The sequence below is a fragment of the Arvicanthis niloticus genome, chromosome 24 (assembly GCF_011762505.2).
Source record: "Arvicanthis niloticus isolate mArvNil1 chromosome 24, mArvNil1.pat.X, whole genome shotgun sequence".
Taxonomy (NCBI): Eukaryota; Metazoa; Chordata; class Mammalia; order Rodentia; family Muridae; genus Arvicanthis; species Arvicanthis niloticus.
In genome coordinates, this window is record NC_133432.1 from 28,149,154 (window position 1) to 28,173,698 (window position 24,545).

The window sequence follows — 24,545 nt, forward strand, 5'->3', positions numbered from 1 at the left end:
GGTATGTCAAGGTGTACGCTTTTCCCAAATCAAACAAAGGCAAGAAGGCCTTGTGGGTTTTGCCTTTATAAACCCCTAACTAAAGTGATTCGCAGCCGTTCTCTGGGAATCCTGGGTATGTACCTGGCTGGTGTCTATCATCCTGGCCAGTGTTTAATAATGAGCTTTTTTCTGTATAAATGGACTTCCTGAGACCTAACGTACATGTGCACTGTTGCATGCATGCATGTGCCCGCAACTACAAAATAAATAATTGTAACTTAAAAATTCAAATGTATGTCTTACATATAGCCGGGACTTTGTTTTCTATGCCAGTTTCATGTCTACCAGGCTAGACTTGAACTATGTAGCTGAGGATGACCTTGAAACTCTGATCCTCCTGCCTCCACCCGGGCTAGGTTTTTCTGTGGTGCTGGGCTGGAACCCAGGGTTTCATGCATGCCTGGTACAAGCTCTCTGAACTGGATTACTCTGCCAGCTCCTGGGTGTTTCTAAGGTAATATCCAATTGTGATTTTCCTTGAGTTTTTTGTTTTTGTTTGTTTGGTGGGTTGATTTTTCTTCCTGTTAAGCAGAGCCATGTCCAAGCAATACCTGTGACTTTAGAACTGCTGTGGCTGAGGTGAGAATAAGGCTGACATTTTTGGCCTAGCTCTTGCTCTGAATTCAAACCCTCAGCTTCCTTAAGGAAACCTAGAGAATCTGTGGCTCAGACAAAATGCCTGTCAGAGGCCAGGAAGGAGAAGTGAGCTCTTGCCTTAACTCAGAATAGCATCTGAGGGAAGAGCGTGGGCCAGAAGTCAGGGGAGGCTAAGCAGATTCCTGAGGCCACGTCTGGCACATGTCCTGTACATGTCATGAGGACTGAAGCCCAGAGGCATCACAATCCACATGCCTTGGCTCTGCCTTAGGGAAAATGATGGGAGCTGGAGACCCAGAGTTAAAATTTCCACCCGCCGGCGGAAGAACTTGAAGTCACAGAGAAAAGTGAAACGCTATTTCTGCTTGCCTGAGCTGGTGGACTAAGGCTGGTAAGTGTTATGTTTTGCTTTCACATATATGTTTCCTTCTCTGTATGTATGTGCACATGTGTAAGCACATGTGTAGGTGTGTGTGCAGATCTATGCATGTGGAGGCCAGAGGTTGGCATCAGGTGTCTTTCTTAATCACTCTCCATCTTATTACTTGAGACAGGGTCTCTCACTGAACCTGGAGGTGACCAAGTTGGCCCAAGTGGCAGCCATCATGTCCGAGGGATCCTCCTGGGAGGATCTATCTCCCTAGGGCTAGGACTACAGGTGCACGTGCCACACCTAGCTTTTTGTTATATACATTCTGGGGCAATGAACTCAGGTCTTTCTCCTTGTTCAGCAAGCAGTTTATTAACTAAGCCATCTTCCTAGTGCACATTTTACCCTTTATCAAATTAATATAAGTAGTGAGAGATACACAGCTGGGTGTATACTATTATGCTAAATCTGTTTGGGTTGACTAACACTTTTTTGGGTTAACTCCGAAGGAAATAACTACTTGTCTAGGGTCAAAAACAAATGAACTGACTTTCTGGATCCTGACAAAAATTTTACCACCCTCTCAAAACCACTGCATGATCTACAGCGAGCTTCTTCTTCCTCCCACACAGATAATTTAAAACAGAAAACTCTGGATTTTCTTTTTTTTTCCTTTCTTTTTATTGGATATTATTTTTTATAAATTTCAGATGCCATCCCCTTTCCCCATTTCCCCTCCCTAGAAAAACCCCTATCCCACCCCCACTTCTCCTTTTTGCTTTTATACTATTTTTTTTAATGTTAATCAAAGGCTTTATAAGTTTGGTAATGCTCAATATCAATCAGAAGTGTAACCCAATACCCAACCTAGATATATCAACTATCTTTGGCTGGTGGGGACACGCAAACATCCACCTCCATGTCCCCCCCCCCCCCGCCCCCTAGCTCCTCCTCTCCTCCTCCTCCTCTCCTTCTCCTCCTTTCCCTCTCCGTACTCCTCCTCTTCCTCTCCTTCTCCTCCCACCTTAGCTCCTCTACATACCACCGGTCCTGTTAAAATAAAACTTTTCTCTTAGAATACAATTAGAGAATAAGTATACCAATTTGTGTCAGTAAAATAGACCTAATATCCAGGCCAGAGGTTGGCATCAGGTGTCTTTCTTAATCACTCTCCATCTTATTACTTGAGACAGGGTCTCTCGCTGAACCTGGAGCTGACCAAGTTGGCCCAAGTGGCAGCCATCATGTCCCAGGGATCCTCCGGGGAGGATGTATCTCCCTAGGGCTATTATGTTTAGTCAACAAAATGATCTCCCTGATCATTTTGTTGACTAAACAGAACCTCTGTCATCCCTTCTAACTAAAAGACTTAATTCTGAACCTGGCTTTTTTTTCTTGGCTTTAGAATGAATGTCAGCTGAAAACCATCCTCTCAAACCTTTTCTCTCAAAGTAAATACTTGGGATTGGCTATGAGACTATAGGTCTTCAACCCCATCAGAAATCCAGAATGACTGAGTTAACTGAAATTATGGGAAGCATAAAGCATAGCTTCTAAAACTCAGCCAAATTATAGAGACCGCTGAACACCTGGACACTCCCTATACTACAAAGCGTTGGAGCATCTGATCTTCAGCCTTCTGGCCCAGGATCATCTGACAGACCTAGTGATGCAGAAATATTAAAGACTCTGTCTTGGCAGATATAGTCAGTCGACTATTCCGCAAGTGTGTCCTTTTCTGGACAGTGTTTTGTCTGTAGATGAAAAGAGGCAATTCTTGCCTAGTGGCTGTCCCACCACAACTGAAATAACACCAAAAACGCTCAGTTTCTGCTTAGGATCCAAGACAGGAAGCTGTCAGGAGAGACAGGTCTCTAATCAAAATGGACATTAATACAGAAATATTTGTAACATCAATTCTGACATTTTGAAAACCAACTATCTATGTAATACAATCTGGATTATTGTTTGCTAACTCCTCTCAGCTATTTCTAAATAAAATATAGAAAACACCCTAATAATAAACTCAGAGCCAGGAATTTGCTATAGGCCCTTAACTCACAGGCTAACCATCTCAAATCGGTTTAAAAAGTTAAAGAAGGACTGGGTCTAAGCCTTGTATTCCTAAATGTGTTATATAGGCACAATGCCTATGAGAGTAACATTAATCTCACTTTATATCAATAAGAAGCTCATATCAATGAAAACCTTAAATTTAAAATCAAATCAAAGCATGGTAAGGGGGTAACTGTGCTAGGGCCAGAAACTGAATATGTCCCTCATCATCACATTCCTCATTGGTCTGAAGTGGTTTAGAGACTGACAACTTCATTATGTGAGATTATTAGAGAGAAACCCACACAACCAGCATAAGGTAGTGCAGCATAAGGAAGACACCATGAGAAAGAGATTAAGGAGGGGGAGGGAAGGAACAGAGGAAACATAGAGGAAAGGGCTCAGAGAGATTACACGGCACTTAGGAAATGGAAAAGACTAGATAAGGCAGAAGGTCAAGGTGGAACAGAGGAGAACCAGCCATGCCAAGGTCTAGGCCATGTCTACCGGCCAACAATGGGGGCTGGCCAAGGGCCCAGTTATGTTGTCAGTGACCACAAGGGCGGATCTTCTGCAACATGGAAAAAGAAGAAGCCAGATCAATAAAGGAAGTTGCTGGCCACAAGGAGGTGGAGATGGAGAGGTCCTGCCCCGGCTCAGTCCTCCACATGAGAAGGCCTGGGATCTGTCTCTCTTTACCCTGATTCTCTCTGGACTCCTGAGCACCACAGTGTCCCTACACAGGGCATTCTCCCCTTCCTGATGGCTCTGCTGGTCTCATTTTCTGGAGGGACTCTGGCCATAGCTTGGATCCTGCTTCTTTTGCTGTCAGCAGCATGTCTGCACACTGGTGAATGGTGGAGACCTCACTAGCAGGGACTTAACCACAGAAGGAGACTGGGAAGAGTGGGCTGTCATGTAGACAGTTGTCTGCTGGAGGAGCCAGCCAAGCCTCTCTGCCCCAAGAGAGCTCATCCCTCAGAGGGAGCACAACCAAACCCTTTCTTGCCTTCCTGTTCTAGCCATAGGGACAGTTCTGCCTTGTGTCTCACACCTGCTCATAGATGATGGCCCAAGATGCTCTGGATTGTCCTTTACAACTTTCCTCTGTCACTGTCTCCTGCAGTGACTTCAGATTTTTCCTGTCCTTCCTAGAGAACTCTGCAGGATCCAACAGAGAAAACACCATTGGGGTGAACCAACCAGCAACTCTCTCTGGAGTCCAGGGCGGCTCCATCGAGATCCCCTTCTCCTTCTACTTCACCTGGAAGGAGGCCAAGGATCTGTAGACGAGCATAGCCTGAAGATGGAAGCACTTCCATGGAGAATCCATCTACAACTCCACCCTGCGTTTCATACATGAGCACTTCAAGGACCGGCTCATCCTCAACTGGACACAGGGTCAGAAATCCGGAGTCCTCAGAATTCTGAACTTGAAGGAGAATGACCAGAGCACATACTTCTGCTGAGTTTATCTGCAAACAACTGAACTCGTGATTAGTTTTCAGTCAGTTGCTGGGACACAACACATCATCACCCATGGTGAGCCACCATGGCTCAGGCTTTGAAACACGTGGCTTGCTTGGCCCCAGATGTCACCTCAAGCTTCACAACTCTGAACTTCCTTTCGTATTCTGTGCCCTTGCCTCTGCCAACAGCATCTTTTCTTGTAGTTGTGACAAGTGTTTGCTGCCTCCTCTGCCATGGTCTGCCATTTTCTACTCAGAGAGACCCACACCTGACTCTAGGCTTCAGCATATGCCCCAGCCTGTCTCATACGCCTTTTGTTCTATCTCTAACTTCTATGCCACCCAGATACACCCTTCCCCATGAACTCAGGGTAGATGAACTTCTTCAGGATGGAGCTGACTCTCTTTGTCCTGTGGCAGGGCTCAAATTGGTTACCATAAGCAGCTTCTCCACATAGCTCCAACCTAAGGCCAGAACATATAGTCTTGGGTAAAGTGTGGGTCCTGTGTCTAACCCTGCCACCAGGCTCGGACCTCAGGGAGGCAGCCACCAGGCTCAGGCCACAGGGGAGCAGGCTACGGGAAGTTTGACTGCATCACCCCATGCAGCCAGTGCCAGGCCGGTGCTAGGCTGGGAGAAGCCACAGTGGGGATACCACATCGGGGTGGGGAAGTGCAGTCTGAGGTTCTGGGGACCTGCCTGAGGTGGCTTGGGGGTTCCCGGGCCTGCAGGACAGCCCGGGCCATATGGTTCCAGGCACTTGGGCACCCAGGCTCCGCTGGAAACCTCGGAAGAGCTGAGAACAAAGTGGGGGCTGTGGGCTGGACTGGCCAGCAGCCAAGGGGAGAAAGGGAGAGAAGCTCCAACAGGGTCCCGTGGGGAGGGAGTCCTTGGCCTTGTCACAGCAGTTGGCTTGCTTGGGTTGGTGGTTGCCATGGCTGGGAACACAGAGAGGTCTAATGCAGGAGATTAGACGTGGCTCCTTAGGTGAAGGCCTGTTCCATTGTTCCCCACGGAGGATCCTGTGAAAAGGAACAATCTGTGGTTTTAAGATGTTTATTGTCATGGCTGAAAGTAGATGAGAAACTGTACCTCTTTTTCTCAGGGCGGGCCTGAGGTTAAATCCCTTTTGCAGGGAGAAACGTCTGGGAAGGGAAGTTTAATTGGCTAAGCCCTTCTGGTCTTTAGGTACCTCATTAAAATAAGAGATCTGTCTTGAGGCTACGTGGCCAGTGGTCACATCCTCTACCTGTGGAGAGGTGTTGCTCATCCTTACATGACTGAAGAACACAAATCTATGGAGGGCTGCAGCCTCCTGTCAGGAGCCTGGTGTCTGGAGGCATGGTGAAATGGCTGCTGTCCCTTAGGGTCACCTAGGATCCCTCAGGGTCATCTGGGATCCCCTCCGGGTCTCCTGGAGTCACTGGAGTTTCTAGCCTGTGCTCGACCAGAAACCAGGCTGCCTTTCACAATCCTACAATATAGTAGATGCCATTGGGAGCGTTTAATGTCCTATGGGCCAACTGTAAACTGCCAGCTGTCCCACAGTGCCCCATGTCCCCTCCTAGCTCCCCAGGACACATCTGTCATCTCTCCCTACCACTGTCTTGTCTCCTCTCTGTTTCCCTACTCCCCTGTCTCCTTCAGTGCTCTCACCTCTCACAGAAGACCACAGGCTCTTCAGTAATAATGTCCCCGTTTTCACGATGGGGCTGCCCCATCTTCTGATCCCTGAGACCTGGAGAACCAGCCCTGTTACTGTATGGCCATCACTGCCCCCTCCCATCACATGGTCTTATAGGACCTGGGGGAGTCTGTGTACTTCATTGTTGATCATTACATTGCTCTGTGGATCTTGTTTTTTCATTTGTTCTTTATAGGGGACAGGGTCTCACTATAGCCCTGGTTGTCCTGGAGCCCCTTATGTGGACCAGGCTGGCCTTGAAGTCACAGAAATCTGCCTGCTTCTGCATCCCAAGTGCCAAGATTAGAGGCATGTGCCACCATGCCCAGCAATGGCTCTTGACAGTAGTAAGTCAACCTGTGAGAGGATGCCCTCAGGATAGTTTTGTGTGCAGTCTAGAGCTGCCATTTTGATTTGATGTAATGACAAACAGCAGCTGCCGGGGCTCAGAGAAGAGAGAAAAAGATGTTTCATGATTTTAGAGTTTCCAGTTAGTAAAGCTTCTGGAAGTTAATTGTACTGATCTTTGTAGAGCAAATTATTCTATTCTGCCCTGCACTGAGCTGTAATCTTACAGATAAAATGATCCTCTTTATGCTATAATGTTTTATGTATTCAGTGTGTGTGCACATGTGGATGTGTCAGTGTAACTTTGTGTGAGTGTGTGTCTGTGTATGTGTGTGTTTATTTGTTCCTGTGTTGGAGGAGGTGAGAGAACACCCTCAAGTCTCACCATCTTAGTTTTTGAGTCAGGGTCTCTCACTGGCTTCTGGTGGGCCAAGGAGACTAGGTTGTATGCCTTATTGGGTCTCAGCTGGGACAAGACTTCCTTCCCGTCTATATTAACATCTGAGAGTCAGTGGGTCAGCTTCTACCAAAGAGCCTGTGGGACACAGAAGAGCATCCAGGGATTGCATGTCAGATATTTACATTATGATTCACAATAGTAGCAAAATCACAGTTATGAAATAGCAATGATATAATTGTACACTGTGGGTCACCACAGCCTGAGGAATTGTATTAAAAAATCAAAGCATTAGGCAGGCTGAGAACTCCTGAATTGGAGGATATCAGTAGTACCTCTTGAGTCTAGGGCTAGTCTGGGTTACATGAGACTGTCTTGAAACAAACAGCAAAGCTTACCAAATCTCCAAACAGTACAGAGAGGTCGTCTTTTAGTTTCTTTTTGGTTGGAGATGAAGAACTTGAAGATCATATCAGTTTTCTCTCCATATTTACACAAACAAACTTTGTGACTATTAATAGTTTTGCTTCTGTCTATTTTTGTTTTTTGAGATGCGGCTGGGGTATGCTCTATTATGAGGCTTTGGCAGTCCTGGAATTTCCTATATAGACCAGGCTGTACTCGAATTCCCAGAGATCCACCATCCTCCTCCTCTCTCTTACTGGGAGAGTCTGGCAATACATACTTTTTGTCTCTTTGATTGTTTTTCTATTGTTTTCTTTTGTTTTAAGCTACAGATATTCTGTTGAGGAGAAAATAATAGTTTCTGTTTCTATGACCAAAAAATCAATAATACATCTTTACATGTGTCTGACCTTGGCTATCAGGAGAAGCTGGAAGACTTCATACCAGAGGAGCAGGTGACTGAACTGTTCACCCGGTACCACCCACTGAGCATTTAGAGACACTGATAGAGTCTCTTCTTGGTGACTCCCCTGGGATGGTGTACAGGCAGGTGCTCATACTGAGGCTGGGAAGCAGATGGGGAACATGAAGATGGTGATGTCATCCTAGGAAAGAAACACCAGGTCAGATGGCAGCAGGGCAACTGTGCTATTGTAAAGCTGCAGCTGCAGCCTGAGCATCCTGTCTGTACCACAGCCAGCATCCTTCTGCCACCCTCTCTAGCATATCCCCCACTCTAAGCAAGGCCCATTCTGGTCAAGTTTCTTTGAGGTTCCATCTGGTGTTTGTGTGTTCTCATTAGAAAAGAGACATCAAGGAATGTGTGGGTAGGTGGTGTGACAGGAACAGAACAGATGCAGTTTCCATCATGAGATTGTCTGCTGTGTCAGGGCCCATGGAGACGGCAGTATGTGCTGTTTGAGGAATGTATCTGGAATGGGAGGGTTCAGAGAGGAAGGGCTCACCCTGTTGTCTCCCACTGTTGTCATGGGACAAGCCAGTTGGGTATAAAATCAGAGAGTCTGCAAGCTACAGACACTGTCAGGAACTGGAGGCTGAAGAATCCCAGAGCCTGGTGTGGCAGAGTCTGGGTTCACTCAGGATGAAGATGGGCAGACATGTGGTGGCAGATGAGCTGTGAAAGGATCCTCGCATGACTTGTGTCTGAGGACTGTGCATGTGTGTACAAGTAAGTGTGAGTTTATGTATGTGCAGTCTAGAGGGCTGCCCTTCATTACTACTCAGGAACCACTGAACATGGGTATACACTTTGGGGTTTTCATTCATTTGTAGGTTTTTATTGTTTGGTTTGGATTTTGTTTGTTTGCTTACTTTAATATTTTGTTGTTGATTTATTGAGACACAATCTCTCTATGTAGCCTTTGCTGCCCTAGAACTGTGTATAAAGGCCAGGCTAGCATCAAACTCACAGGGATTCACATTCCTTTGCCTCCGTCTCTCAAATAGCCCCACTATGCCTAGGCCACCTTGGGATTTAATTGTTTAAGTAACATTTCTTATTTATTCTGTGGGGGGCAGAGCATACATGTGCCTGAGCAGCACCCAGGTTCCAACACTGCAGTCTGACACACCCAATGGTCACATGGTATGCAAAAACTCCTTGTAAGTACATCAAAACCCTAGACTGATTTTACACAGAAAGTACCATTCTCCTGCAAAAGCATCATGGCTGCACGACACAGTCACTGGTTTTGGGGAAGCAGGATGACATCAGATGACTGATGACAGCATCCTGGGCAAAATCACCCCCATCAGCAGAGTTCCCATGGATATTCAACTAAATCTAAGACCTGAAACTAGAACAGAGCCCATGACTTGGGGTTAAGGAGCCAGCAGTTGGCAGAGATGGAGCAGGGTACAAGGGGCAGCTGAAATCCTGTGGAACCCACCAGAGCCCGTTATGAAAAATGCTGGGATTCAGCACATGATATATGGCAGACTTTTGTGGTCCAGCCTCTTCTTGTGCAGTATGGCAATTGAGACAACATTTACCCAGAGATACCAGAGAGAAGGGGAAAGGCAGATGAAATCTGGAGGTGAAAACTCATGACGAGGAGGAAACCCTTTCTGATCATACTGAGACTAAAGATGTTCATCTGGTCCACTGCTTACTTGTCTGGAATGCACAGAATCTAAGGTTCTATGTCCAACAAGAGAAAAAGAAGTAGATATGGGAGAGGGTGGGGTATATAGCCAGTTGTAGGGAAGATGGAACAAGACAATCAATGCCAGAAAAGCTAAGGAAATAGGAAGATGCGTCTGCACACATCACTCAGATGCCACTGAAGAATGATGCCACTTCCTCTGGTGCAATCATGTTCCTGCCTTTCAGGAAGCTGATGGCATCATATCATGGGTACGGGTAGGATGAACCTTTTTAAAAACAGCACTAAGGACACTCCAGCCTCTGACCCCATCTCTCATGTCTCCACCCGCGTCACAGGCCAGCTGTGTCCACACTGTCAGCCATGTCCTAGACAATGTCCTAGTCTTGAGGGACACATGGCTGCTCTGTGCATTCTTTGCACACTTACTCAAAAAAAGGTTCTGGTGTGACCATGACTAGAGGGAGTCACTCAAGAGCTTTGTGGAAAGAGCCTCCTCAGAGGCTACACTGAGCAGGCCGACTGAAGTCTCTGTGTGGAATGGAAGACTCCAAGAACTCAATGTGACTGAACTCCAGTCAGTCATGTGGCCATCACGGGTCAAGTGCCAGGCTCCTCTGGTCCTTGGTGTCCTCTTCTGAGTGAGTGTTATAATGGGAAGGGCAGATAGAAAGGATCCATTAGAAACTGGAGAAGATTTAGAGTCACTGTCCAAGAGCCCAGGAAAGTTGGAGACTGTGCCACAAGGAGCAGGGCAAGGTGGAGGGGATCCTCCAGGCCTTGGTTCTGCCTGGGCACTGTGAAAGGTCTTTGAAGGCAAGAAAGGGCAAAGTGCAGATGTAGGGGAAGCCGTACAAGGGGCAGGTTCTCACCATGCTAGGGCCAGAGACTGAATGTGTTTCCTCATCTCAGCCTTCCTCATTGTGTCTGACGTGGTTTGGACACTGACAACATCATTATGTAAGATTATTAGAGAGAGGCTCAGACAGCCAGCATGGTGGGAGACAGAATGAGAAAGACATTGAGGAAGGGGAGGGAATAGAGGAAATACAGAAGAAAGGAGACAGAGATTACAAGTCACTTAGGAAATGGAACAGTGTAGACAAGGCAGAAGGTCAAGGTGGAAGAGAAGAGCCCTGTATGTGGAGAACAAGGCCATGTCTCCCAGCAAATAATGGGGGCTGTGCCCAAGGGGCTGACCTTCTCGTCAGTGACCACAAGAAGATATCTACTGCACAGGAGAAAAAGAAGAAGTCAGATCATTATGGGAAGTAGCTGGCCCCAAGGAAGAAGGTGGAGATTCAGAGAGCTTATCTCCACATAGGCTTCCCCTTAAGTAAGCCTGGGGATTTGTCTTCTTATTCCTGTTCCTCCTACCCATAAGCACTGGTGTTCTCATGACCTGCAGGGACTCTGTCCATGGCTCAGATCCTGCTTCTTCTGCTATCAGCAGCATGTCTGCAAACTGGTGAGTGGTGGGGACCTCACTAGCAGAGACTGAGCCACAGGAGAGGCCAGTGGGGCTTGGAAGAGTGGGCTGTCATGTGGAAAAGTATCTGTTAGAGGGGCCAACCAGGTCTCTCTGTACCAAGAAACAGCTCTTCCCCCAAAGAGAGCCCAAACCAACCTTTCCCTCACTTTCCTGTCTCACCAGACATAGGGACAGTCCTGTCCTGTGTGTCACCCCTGCCTGTGGATGACAGTCCAGGATGCTCTGGGTTGTCCTTTCCATCCATGCAGTGGCTTCAGACTGTTCTCATTCTTCCCAGGAAACTCAGCAGCACACAGCAGAGAAACTGTCTTTGGGATGAACCAACCAGCTCTCCTCTCTGGAGTCGAGGGCGGCTCCATCGAGATTCCCTTCTCCTTCTACTTCCCCTGGGAGTTGGCCAAGGATCCACAGATGAGCATAGCCTGGAGATGGAAGGACTTTTTTGGAGAATCCATCTACAACTCCACCCTGCATTTCATACATGAGCACTTCAAGGACCGACTCATCCTGAACTGGACACAGGGTCAGACATCCGGAGTCCTCAGAATCCTGAACTTGAAGGAGACTGACCAGACCACATACTTCTGCCGAGTTTTTCTGCAAACAACAGAAGGCATGAAGTTTTGGCAGTCTCTTCCTGGGACACAACTCACCGTGACCCGGGGTGAGCAACCATGGCTCAGGCTTTGACACCTGTGGCTTCTTTATCCCTTAGATGTCATCTCAGACTTTACAACTCTGAGCTTGCTTTCATATTCCTTTACCATGGCTCTGCCCACACCGCTGCCAACAGCATCTTTCCTTGTAGTTGTGACAAGTGTTTGCTGCCTCCTCTGCTGTGGTCTGTCCTTCTCTGCTCTGATAGAACCACACCCCACTCTGGGCTTCAGCATGGGCCCTACCCCATAGGTCACACCCTTATTGTTCCAAATCTAACACTATGGTCCTGTCTACTTTCACCCCATGACCTCAACGTGGATGAACTTCTCCAGAATGGAGCTGACTCTCTTGGTCCTGTTGGTCCCTGTATGCAGCATCTCCACACAGCTCCAACCTCAGCTCAGAACATATAGTAGGGGCCACTGGAGGTCCTGGTGTCCTCTGGTCTAACTGTAACTGCCACAGGTCACCACAGTTCCTCATTTGCCCATATAGCCCATATGCCCAGATAGCACCCCAGGACACATCTGTCTTCTCTCCCCAGGCTCTTCAGTAATTAGATAATGAATAACAAAATGTCTGCATTTTCATGATGTAGCTGCTCTGTCTTCTGATCCCTTCAGCTCTCTGATCCAGAAGTAACTGCAGTCCTCTGCACTGGGTGTCCTAAGGTCCAGCATAGTCACTGTGTGTTCCTGCACATGGCCTTAAAGAAGCAGGGACTCTGTGGGGCTGCAATGTTTCTGATGTTCTTCCTCTGTGGATCTTTTTTGTTTTGTTAACTTATGTATCTCTTTCTGTTTCCTTGGTAGCTTGCTTTATTTATTCATTCATTTACTTATTTTATGTCAGGGCATCAGCATGTAGCCCTAGCTGTCCTAATACTGACTATGTAAATCTATCTGCCTTTGAACTCACAGCAATCTGCCTCGCCTCTGCCTCCTGAGTGTGGACATTACAGCATGTGCCACCACATGCAGAGGTGGCTCTTGACTGTACTAAAGTCAGCCTCTGAGAGGATGCCCACAGCACAGTTATGTGTGCAGGCTACAGCTGCCATGTTGTCCTGATGTAAAGTGAGATAGCAGCTGCCCGGCCTCAGGGCAGAGACAGACAGGAGCCGTGTCCTGTGTGTGTCTGGCTCAGTGGTTCTCCTCCTTCCTGATGCTGCACATCTGTCATACAGTTCTTCATGGTGTGGGGACACACATGCATACAAGTATATCATTGCTACTTCATAACTTAATTATCTACTGTTGTGAGTCACAAGGTAAACACCTGACATGGGTGATACCTGGTGTGCAATCCATGTGAGTCAGTGGTGCACAGGTTGGGAACCTCTGCTCTAGAATTCACAAATAGGCAGGTGTTGAGAAAATTACCCTTAGTGATGTTTATAAAGCAAAGGGATGTATTCTGCCCTGGACTGAGCTATACACACATGGCTAAAATTGTATTTTTTCTGATATACATTTTGTTGTATTCAGTGTGTGTGAACATGTGGGTCTGTTAAGTCAGATGTGTTGTATGAGTGTGTGTGTGTATGTATGTGTGTGTGTCTAAGTTTCTGTGTCTATGTGTCTCTGGGTGCATGTGGGTTTATGTCTCTGTGTCTGTGTATGTCTCTGTCTGTATCTCCGTGTACTTGTGTGTCTTTGTGTATGTCTCTCTCTGTATGTCCGTGTATGTGTCCATGTGTGTTTGTGTGTAGGGGTGTGTGCACATATGTATGCAGTGGCTAGAGCAGATCCTAGGTCTCATCCACCTTACTATTTGGAAGGGGCTCTCTCACTGGCTTCAAGTTTCCCATGGAGACTAGGCTGGCCAGCCAGTGAGCAGCAGGGACAAGCCTGTCTCCACCCCCTCAGTACTAGGATTACAGCCCATGCAGCTCTGTCTGCTGTGGAACATGACACAGAGACCAGGCTAGCTGTCAGCTCACAGAGATCTGCCTGCCTCTGACTTGACCTAGGATTAAAGGTCATGCCAATTTTACCAGGTTCTTGATATAAATATTAGGGACCAAACTCAGGTTTTAAGGCCCAAAACAGCAAACTCTCTATGAACTAAGCGAATCTGGATGTTACATATATTTAAGTGAAAAAAAAAATCACTGTATGTCTCTGCCTTACTTATCTGTGACCAAATTACAATCTTTGGACACACAGCCAGGACAGTTGGGGACTGCACATTGGAGCTTGCTCTCCTTGAGTCTCAGCCTTAAGCATCTGTTCTCCTCTCTGTGTGAACATCTGACAGCTCTGCCCCATCCCACATCACACAGAGGAGACAGGATGTGACCCTCACCCACCCTCCCTCATCCAGAGAGGATCTGCTCACTTCCCATCTCTCCCCAGTACTCAGCACCACCATGAGGAGCCCCTCCATCATCACCTCTGCAGTCACCACAGCTGGCCTGGAGGACACAGGGGGCCAGAGGGATCCTTCACTGCTGATCCTGGGAGTCATGCTCTCAGTCAAAGCTGTAGTCATAATCCCCATCTACGGCTGGATGATCTTTCTGTGGTGGAAGCAAAGGTAAGTGGTCCAGGACAGGCCTCACCCGAGCTTCCCACTGGGAGTGTTCTCAGCTGTGGGAGATGGAGAAGGGCAGGCGTGTGCAGGGAACAGTAAAGAGAACAGAAGGAGGGAAATGGGTCTGAACTCCACAAGGCCTGCATCCCTGGAGCTGCTGTCCTTCCAGATCAGCTGGAAATGAGAGGAGCAAATGCAGATGAACACAGACCTGCTCCTGAGGAATCCAAGGAGGCTCACAGGAGCCTTAGGGGCTGACAGCTCATTCGGAAACAGCTGTGGCTGCTGAAGAAGGTCTGAGGTTAGACCAGCATCCAGGGACTACATCTCACAGGAAGTGAAACCTATGAAAATTCACACCGGTTTGAATTGGGCATGTGGGATCAAAACGGAAATTAAGAGCAGGTGTGTAATAGGCTTGCAAACATAAAGAAATGGGCAGTGAAAATCTCCAAGAGGCATAAAACTGGGGCACTAGAAACCTAACACTCCTAAGCAAAATTACCAAATGTCTACTGAGGTGTCTCAGTTGACGTCTTTGTCCCACAAACAGGGACATGAGCATCACTCCAGGAGCCACGTAAAGAGTTGTCAGATGCTTGGACAGGCAGAGAACTAGGATCCCTGGGGCTCACTGTGCTCCCAGCCCTACCTAGTGGGTGAACAATGACTCACCTGTCTCACAGTCTACAGGGGACACCTCCTAAAGGACAATGCCCAAAGTTGTCCTCTACCATCCACATATGTGTGCACTATGCAAATACATACATATGTGTGCACATATGCAAATATACACATGTTTAAAACAACTGCCCAAAGAATATTTTTTTAAATTATGTAAAAACAATAAATGTAAGGATATTTCTAGAATGGGAAATTTAATATATTAATTCCTTTCAAAACACACACACACACACACACAACAAAAGATACAATGCAATTTTTTTAATTCCAATGACATTTTTGTAAAATTAAATGATTTGTCTTCTAACATAAGTAACTATTTTAAGAAACAATAATGGGGACACAGTGGGGGACACAATAATCCCAGCACATAAGAAGAGCAGAGAGAAGCATTAGGAGTTCAAGGACATCAGCAGTTACACACCAAGCTGTGGACCACTGGGATCCCAAGACCTTGTACACAGAACACGAGAGCCAAGTGTGGACTGAGGTCAGAGCAGATTTAAAGCCATGGGAACTAGAAGACTACAGGATGAGGACAGATGCATGGATGGTGGAGTGTAATAGAGGTTTACAGAGAAACATTTAAATGTGCATCCCATGGTTTCAGACAGGCTCCACCCTCCATTACAGGAAGTAGAACTGAGAGGAGGGAGAGCAGCAGCCTGAGAGACAGCAGAAGTCTGACTGGGATTCAAACTCTGAGCTGAATCTCAGAGAGCAGCAGCCTGCACTGAGAGGGAGACTCAGAGAGCCAGATTCTAGGGAGGCAAAAGGGAGACATGGTGAGTGCAGAGCAGAGAAGGCAGAGCTGTGTCAGGAGGTCAGGGCAGGGGAAGGAAGGAAAGGGAGACAGGGCATGAGTCAGTACACTAGTGGTCATTCCTCTGACTTGCTGTGTGGTACAGAAGGTCAGCTGACCACTGGCTTCAGGTCCTGGGGATTCTCAGACCTGTCCCTGCCTGGCTGCAGCAGAGCTGTTTGCTGCCCTGGGCCCCTCATGTTGTCTGAACACAGAGAACATCTGAGAGGCAGGATTAAGAGCCAGCATGGCTGACACACTGACACTGTTTCTTCTCCTACAGGCCAGCAGAGTAAAGCCTAAAGCCCAGCGAGGTGAGTGCCTGTCATCCCAAGGGGCAGCTGATGGGCTGCTGGGAAGTTCATTATGAGAGGCATGCAAGGGAGCCAGAGATGATTCAGTCAGAAAGCATGGGACATGGGTAGGAGGGCCTGAGTTTTATAGATCTGGAGCTCTCACAGTATAACTCAGGGATGTGCCAAACTTTGTAGTCCCAGCCTTGGACAAGCAAGACACAGGCACAGTCACACGCTGGCTGTCCAACTAGTCTGGCCAAATTGGGTAGGTCCAGGCCAATGGAAGATCATGTCTTTAAAACATAGGGGGGTTTCTCCAGGTGATAAATCGTGGTCATAACATTTTCTAAATCTGTTTGAAGTGTTTCAAATTACATATTAATGAACAAACAATAGTATGTAACGGTGAGACAGCCTAGTGGGAAATTTAGCCTGCTGCCTAGCCCAGTGATCTGGATTTGATTCTTGGTGACCTAAATGACACATGGATAAAACAGACAATTGTTTTCTCTCTCTCAGGGTCACCATAGGTTCCCGGTGAGACATTGTCTGTTTGTCCCCACCTAACAGACCTCCAGGTGCCTGCTTCTCTCACCAGAGAGGAGAGTTTACATCAGAGTAGTGACTGGTGACCACACATCTGCATCCCACACCTTCAAATTCTTCTTCCTGGGAATCACAATGTACATGGCTGCAGGATTGTTCTGTGAAACATCCTTGTCCTTGGGCAGGGATATGACGATAACTCCCAGTTCTGCCATGTGAGCTCTGGTGTCCTATCTAAAGAACCCAGGTCATCCTGTCTGTCTCTGGTCCTGACAGCCTGATAGTGCTGGTTTCTGTTTGATTGCGGAGTTAATGATACTTTTAGTAAATGAGGGATCAGAAAGACAAGCAACTCAGGGAGCCAGTCCAGAGCAAGGCTGAGGTCTAGATGTGTCCAAACCCTGAAAATCTTATCCGGAGACCAGATGAGTTAGGACAGTTCCCTCCTTGTTCTGGGTCTGCAAGCTCAAATGCAAGTAGCCTATACGACCCACACCACCACCCTACTGGTAGTCACATAACATGATGGCTGAATTGAGGGCCTTGGTGCCTGAAAGTTCAGATTCCCTTGTGTTGGGGAATTCGAGAGCAGGGAGGCGGGAATGGGAGGATGATGGGAGCACACCCTCATAGAAACTCCCAGAATTATATGGATTAGACATGACAGAGGCAGGCAGCCAGAAGACTAGATTCCAGAATTCAAAGAAAACATTATCTTGATACTAAAATTTGTTTTGAGAATTGTATATTGCAGAATACACAGCCTTGGTGTTACTCATCAAGCAAGCTGAGCAGACCGGCTCGAACTTCTGATGTCCTGAATTCCAGCTGGATGCAGTGAAGACAGTGTCAGAGCCTTATCAATTTACTGTTCCCCTTGTCCCACTTTTAATATCTCAATGACCATAATCAGCTTGAAGAAGTTAATGAAGAGTCGGCGCCCCTATTCCCTGGGCTTGAGAACGGAGGTGGTTAATGTTGGGCTGTCTTTCTAGGGAAAAGTAGTGGTTTTCCGGGAACAGGGAGGATTAGCTAGGATTTATTGCATAGCCATAACCCATTGGTAGAAATATGTATACTTGTTATTAAGATGAAGTTACAATTTCTTAAATGGTACAAAATTTACTTTGATTTCAAATTTAAGGTTTTCAGTGGTATGAGTTTCTTATTGATATAAAAGTGAGATGAATATTGTTACTCTCATAGGCATTGTGCCTATATAACACATTTAGGAATACAAGGCTTAGACACAGTCCTTCTTTAAGCTTTTAAACTGATTTGAGATGGTTAGCCTGTGAATTAAGGGCCTATAGCAAATTCATGGCTCTGAGTTTATTGTTAGGGTGTTTTCTATATTTTATTTAGAAATAGCTTAGAGGAGTTAATAGACAACAGTCCAGATTACCTTACATGGATAGTTGGTTTTCAAAACGTCAGAAGTCCACAGAATTGACATTACAAACATTTCTGTATTAATGTTCATTTTGATTAGAGACCTGTCTGCTCCTGACAGCTTCCTGTCTTGGATTCTAAGAAGAAATTGAGCGTCTTTGGAGTTACTCCAGTTGTGGTGAGACAGCCACTAGGCAAGAATTGCCTCTTTTTATCTACAGACAAAACACTGTCCAGAAAAGGACACACTTGCAGAATAGTCGACTGATTATATCTGCCTAGACAGAGTAATCAGCCCTTAAAAATTCTGCATCACTAGGTCTGTCAGATGATCCTGGGCCAGAAGGCTGAAGATCAGATGCTCTAATGTTCTGTAGTATAGGGACTGTCCCGGTGTTCAGCAGTCTCTATAAATTGGCTAAGTTTTAGAAGCTATGCTTTGTGCCTCCCATAATTTCAGTTAACTCAGTCATTCTGGATTTTTGACAGGGGTGAAAACTTATAGTCTCATAGCCAATCCTGGCTATTTACTTTGAGAGAAAAGGTTTGAGAGGATGGTTTTCAGCTGACATTCATTCTAAAGCCAAGAAAAAAGCCAGGTTCAGAACTAAGTCTTTTAGTTAGAAGGGATGACAGAGGTTCGGTTTAGTCAACAAAATGATGGAGTGAGTATTAGGTCTATCTTGTACCTTGCTGACACAAATTGGTATAGCTATGCTCTAATTGTATTTTGAGAGGAAAAGTTTTATTTTAACAGGAAGGGTGATATGTAGGAGGAGCTAAGGTGGGAGGAGTAAGGAGAAGAAGAAGAGGAGTAAGGAGAGGAGGAAGAGAAGGAGAGGAGGAGCTAGGAAACAAGAGAGAGACAGAGACACAGAGAGAGAGAGAGAGAGAGAGAGAGAGAGAGAGAGAGAGAGAGAGAGAGAGAGAGAGAAGGGAACATGGAGGCAGATGTTTATGTGTCTCTGTCTGTCAAAGATAGTTGATATATCTAGGTTGGGTATTGGGTAATACTTCTGATTGTATGGGCATCTTGTTATTGAGAATTACCAAACTTATAAAGCCTTTGATTAACATTAAAAAATTGTATAAAAGCAAAAAGGAGGAGGGGGATGGGATAGGTGTTTTCTAGGGAGGGGAAATGGGGAAAAGGGGATGGCATCTGAAATGTAAATAAAATATCCAATAATAAATAAATAAATGAATAAATAAATAAATAAGACTTACAAGGCTAACATTCTCAACATCACATAGGTACCTAAGCCCACTAAGTTCACTTATGCAGACCGTGTCTCTGATCTGCCAAAAGGGAACTTAGGGTCCAAATAAAAAGTAGACATTGGCTTCTGCCTTGGCTACCAGTGTTTGGGATGTGTGTTCCCTGGACTGAACTGGTCATTAAGACAACGTGCCAGAGGAAATCAGGTATCAAAGCATGCCTGTTATCCCAACTGTTGACAGGTAGTGATGGAAAAATTATCAGTTGGAGCACTGGTTCTCAGCCTGTGGGTCACCATCTCTTTGAAGTTAGAAGCATCCTTTCACAGGAGTCACATTTCAGATATCCTGAGTATCAGGTATTTATATTACGACCATAACAGTAGCAAAATTATGGTTAGGAAGTACCAATGAGATAATCTGATGCTTTAGGTCACTATACCATGAGGAAACATTGTAGCATTATGAAGACTGAAAACCACTGAATTGGAGGCTATTCCTGGTACCTCTTAAGTTTAGTCCAGCCTGAGTACATGAGACTTTACATTTAAATCAACAGCAAAACTACTCAAAACTACTAACAGTACAGAGATGCCATGGACAAAAGTCACCTGTTGGTTCCTTTTAATTGGAGATGAAGAATTTGAAGATGATACCAGTTTCCTCTTTAGATTTACATTACAAAACTTGTGACTATCAATAATTTTCTTTTTGCTTGTTTGTTGTTGTTACGTTTTGTTTTTTATTTTTGTTTTGAGGAGGGGGTTTCTCTACTCTATAGGTCTGACTGTCATTGAACTTGTTTAGTACACCAAGGCTGACCTCAAACTCAGAGATGCCCCTCCTCTGCACACTACAAAATGCACCACCATACTGGGGCTATTAACACTTTGGGGGTTTTTCTTGTTGCTGTTCATTTATTTGTTTTTGTTTTGTTTTGTTTAAGTTAAATAATAACTCTGATGAGGGAGGTAGGAATTTCTCTATTTCTGTCACCACAAACTTGATGAAACATGTACAAATATCTCTGTCCTTGACTATCAGGAGGCATTGGAGGAGACTGAGCTGCTCCCCCAGTCCTAATTACTGAGCCTTTAGGAAACAGTGTAGAGTCCCTTCCTGGGACTCCCCTGGACAGGGTTGCACTCAGAAGCTCATTCTGGAGCTGGGCAGCAGGTGATGAAGATGAAGATGATGATGTCATATTAGGGGAGACACACGAGGTCAAATGGCAGCAGGGCAACTGTGCTATTGTAAGGCTGCAGCTGCTTCCTGTCTCCATCACCAGCTTCTCTAGCATCTCCATTATCTTCAGGCATCAGTCTGGGTAGGTTACTTGTGAACTCACACTGGGTCTCTGTTGTCACTAGGGAAGAGAGATCAATGAAATGGTGACAAAAATGGAGACAAGAGGGACAGTTTTTATCCAGGAGGTTATCTGCTGGGTCAGAGCCCAAAGAGCCTGCAGTATTTGTTATCTGAGGGATGTCTCTGGAATTGAATGATTCCCAAAGAATGAGGAAGGTTTGAGCCTGTTTTCTCCCTCCACTGTCATGGGATAAGTTAGCTGGGTATAAAATCAGAGAGTCTGAATGCTGTAGACACTGCCAGGAACTGGGGTCTGAAGACTCACAGAGCCTGGTCTTAGGGAGGCCTTGTTTAATCAGAAAGAAGACTGGGTAACTATGTAATGGTAGATTAGCTGTGAAAGTATCCTTGCATATGTGTCTGAGAGCCGATCGATGCATGTGTGTACAAGTCAATTTAGGCTCATGTATGGGAAGTGCAGAGGACAACCTCAAATATGATGACTAGGGACACTATCCAAGTTCACCATCAACAGTGTTTCTGGTTTTGACTGGTTGGTATTTTGTTTGATACGTAGGCTTTTGCAGGTTTGGCTGAGTTTCCTTTGCTTTTGTTGTTGTTGCTTTTTTTTATATACAGGTTTCACTGTGCAGCCCTTGCTGTCTAAAAACTAGATATATAGACAAGGCCCGCTTCAAACACAGTGAGATCCATGTGCCTCTGCCTTCCTCCTCCCTAAGGCTAGACTTGCAGCATGTATGTCCATGCTCAGCTTGGGTTATAATTTTTAAACAGTGCTTACATACTTATTCTCAGGTGTGTAGGGTCGGTAGGGACACGTGTGCTATGACCTGAGCATCCCCCAGGTTCCAGCACTGCAGTCTCAACTCCCCATGGTCCTGTGATATGCAACAGCCCCATGTCCACACCAAAACCTTAGACTTCCTGTCCAAAGAACAGAGCCCATGACTGGGGACTAAAGAGCCAGCAGGTGGCAGCAAGTGCAGCTGAGGCAGCTGAGTGAACAATGGGCAGCTGGCATCATTTAGAACCAAACAGAGTCTGTGTTAAAAAATGCTGGGGGTCCAGCAGCTGACTTACCACAGTCTTGTCAGGTCCAGCCCCTCCATAGGTGGGTTAGTAGTCAGGTGACCTTCTATCCAGAGACCTCAGACAGGGTAAAGCAGATGAAATCTGGAGGTGAGTACTCATGGCCAGGACATTCTTCTAGGCCACACTGAGCCTCAGATGTCCATCTGGTAGAGTGCTTACTTGCCTGTCACGGACAGAAAATGAGGTTCTTTGTCCACCGTGAGACAAAGGGGCAGGAGGGTGCACACCTGTAATCCCAGCTGATGAGAGGCACAGACAGTGGGATTTGTAGGCGTTTGAGACCATCCTTGAACACATAACAAATTTAAGGACAACCTTGGCCAAACCATAGCCTAGACCTCAGCCATGTGAGCACCTGTGATCCCAAAAGGCAGGCTGAGGACCATTAGGAAAGTTTATTATGAGAGGGATGCAAGGGAGTAAGAAAGATGATGCAGCCAGAGTGATGTGCATGAGTAGGAAGACCTGAGTGTGAACCGGAGCAGCCACATTATAAACCAGGGATGTAGCAGGAATTTGTAATCCAGCCCTGAATGAGCAAGACACAGACAGAGTCATGGGCTGACTGTGTACCTAGTCTAGCCTAATTGGTGTGTTCCAAGCCCATGAGAGGCCATGATATAAAAAAAACCATGTAGATCTCTCTCAAGATGATCAATCATGGTCACAATATTTTATACATTTATGTTAATTGGTGTATTTTAAAAATAGATATTAAAGAACAACAAAAGAGTGTATCCCAGTAAGATAGCTCAATGGACTCGGAGACTGCGGCCTAGCACAGTGACCTGTGTGTGATTCCTGGGGACCCAAATGGTACACTGAGAAAACTGTCCTCTGCCTCTCAGCATCACCCACAGGCTCCTGGTGAGACACCACCTGTTATTCACGGCCAACAGACCTCCTGGTGCCAAAATCTCTCACCAGAAAGTGAGTTTTCATCAAAGTAGTGATGGAGGGCACACAGCCTGCATATTACAGCCCCTCCTGTGTACAGAATGGGAGTCAGAGCTCCTGTATGCAGGATTGTATGTGACACACTCTAAGAAGCCATGTGGGCTCTCATGTCTTCCCCTTAGAGCCCAGGTCATCCTGTCTGTCTCTGATACTGAGAGTCTGACTGCGCTGTCCTCTGTTGGCTCATGCAAATAATAACACTTTTAAATAAAAGTGGGATCAGAAACTCAAGCTACTTGGGTAGTCAGTTCAGAGCAAGACTGAGATCAAGACAAGTCTAAACGCTGGAAATCATCCTGAGATTAGCAGAAGTTATGACTGTTCCCTTCTAGTTCTGGGTCTGCATGTTCAGGTGCAAGAAGCTTCTATGACATCCTCCTGATCTGAAGGAGGTCATGTTTATTCAGGATGAAGACTGGGTAAAGTCATGGATGCTAATCGGCTGTTAAAGATGCCTTGTATGCTCTCTCTCTCTTCTCTCTCTCTCTCTCTCTCTCTCTCTCTCTCTCTCTCTCTCTGCGTGTGCGTGTGCGTGCGTGTGTGTGTGTGTGTGTGTGTGTGTGTGTGTGTATTGTGGTGGTGGAAGGAGAGGTAGAAAGACTCCTTTAGAAACTGGAGTAGCTTTAGAATCACTGACCAAGAAGCCCAGGGAAGTTGGTGTGTACAGCAGTGAGCAGGCTAAGGCAGAGAAAGTCCACAAGACCATGGTTCTGTTTGCACACTGTGAACAGTCCTTAAAAGACAAGAAAATGCCAAAGAGTAGATGGGAGGCAGGAAGAGGGATGGAAGAGAAGGGTAAGGGGGTCACTGTGCTAGGGCAGGGGACTTAGTGTGTTTCGTTATCACCTCCTTCCTCACTGTGTCTGAGGTGAGCACAACTGACAGCCTTAAATGGGTAATTAAAGAGAGACTCACACAACCAGCATGGTGGGAGACATAGTGAGAAAAAGATTGGGAAGGAGAAGATAAAGAACAGAGGGAATACAGAGGAAAGAGGACAGAGATTATAAGCCACTTAGGGATTGAAAAAGACAACATAAGGCAAACGGTCAAGGTAGAAGAGAGAAGAACCAGCCATGCCCAGGTGTCAGCCATGTCTCCCAGCCATCATGGGGGCAGGGCCCAGGCGCCCAGTTATGTTGTCAGTGACGAGAAGGGTGGATCTCCTGCAACATCAGAAAAGAAGGCAGATCAATAAAGGAAGTTGCTGGCCACAAGAGGGTGGAGATGGAGAGGTCCTGCCCCGACTCAGTCCTCCACGTGAAAAGGCCTGGGGACCGGTCTCACCTTACCCTGATTCTCTCTGGACTCCTGAGCACCCCAATGTCCCTAGACCAGGCATACTCCCCTCATGAAGGCTCTGCTGGAGGGACTCTGACCACAGCTTGGATCCTGCTTCTTCTGCTGTCAGCAGCACGTCTACACACTGGTGAGTGTGGTGACCTCAACAGCAGGGACTTAACTACAGGAGGGGACATCAGGACTTGGAAGAGAGGGTGTCTTGTGACAGGTGTCTGCTAGAGGAGCCAGCCAGGCCTCCCTGCTCCAAGAGAGAGCTCATCCCTCAGAGGGAGACCAACCCAACCCTCCCCCTTGCTTTCCTGTCCCACCAGTCAAAGGGACAGTCGTGCCTTGTGTCCCTACCTGCCTGTGGATGAAGGCTCAGGATGCTCTGGGTTGTCCTTTCCATCCCTGCAGTGGCTTCAGATTCTCCCCATGCTTTCATCTATCATCAGGAGCCAGCAGAGAAATTGCCTTTGGGGTCAACCAGCCAGCAAACCTCTCTGGAGTCCAGGGAGGCTCCACTGAGATCCTCTTCTCCTTCTACTTCCCCTGGGAGTTGGCCAAGGATCTGCAGATGAAGATAATCTGGAAATGGAAAGACTTCCTTGGAGGATATATCAACCAATCCACCCCACCTTTCATACATGAGCACTTCAAGGACCGGATCATCCTCAACTAGACACAGGGTCAAACATCTGGAGTCCTCAGAATCCTGAACTTGCTGGAGACTGACCAGGCCACATACTTCCCCCATGTTCTGCAAG

At 46.5% G+C, this 24,545-nt stretch overlaps 1 protein-coding gene and 1 pseudogene across 1 annotated transcript; both read left to right on the plus strand.

The window, feature by feature from the left end:
- The first annotated feature begins 3,590 nt into the window (after positions 1 to 3,590).
- Positions 3,591 to 4,991, plus strand: LOC143438248 (paired immunoglobulin-like type 2 receptor alpha; annotated as a pseudogene).
- Positions 4,992 to 10,779: 5,788 nt separating this feature from the next.
- Positions 10,780 to 19,016, plus strand: LOC143437975 (paired immunoglobulin-like type 2 receptor beta-2). Its single transcript, XM_076923359.1, has 5 exons — positions 10,780 to 10,962; positions 11,264 to 11,650; positions 14,004 to 14,184; positions 15,951 to 15,981; positions 16,483 to 19,016. Exons 1-4 carry the CDS (start codon positions 10,914 to 10,916, stop codon positions 15,961 to 15,963), a joined length of 630 nt encoding a protein of 209 aa, XP_076779474.1. The 5' UTR covers positions 10,780 to 10,913; the 3' UTR covers positions 15,964 to 15,981; positions 16,483 to 19,016.
- Positions 19,017 to 24,545: the final 5,529 nt, after the last annotated feature.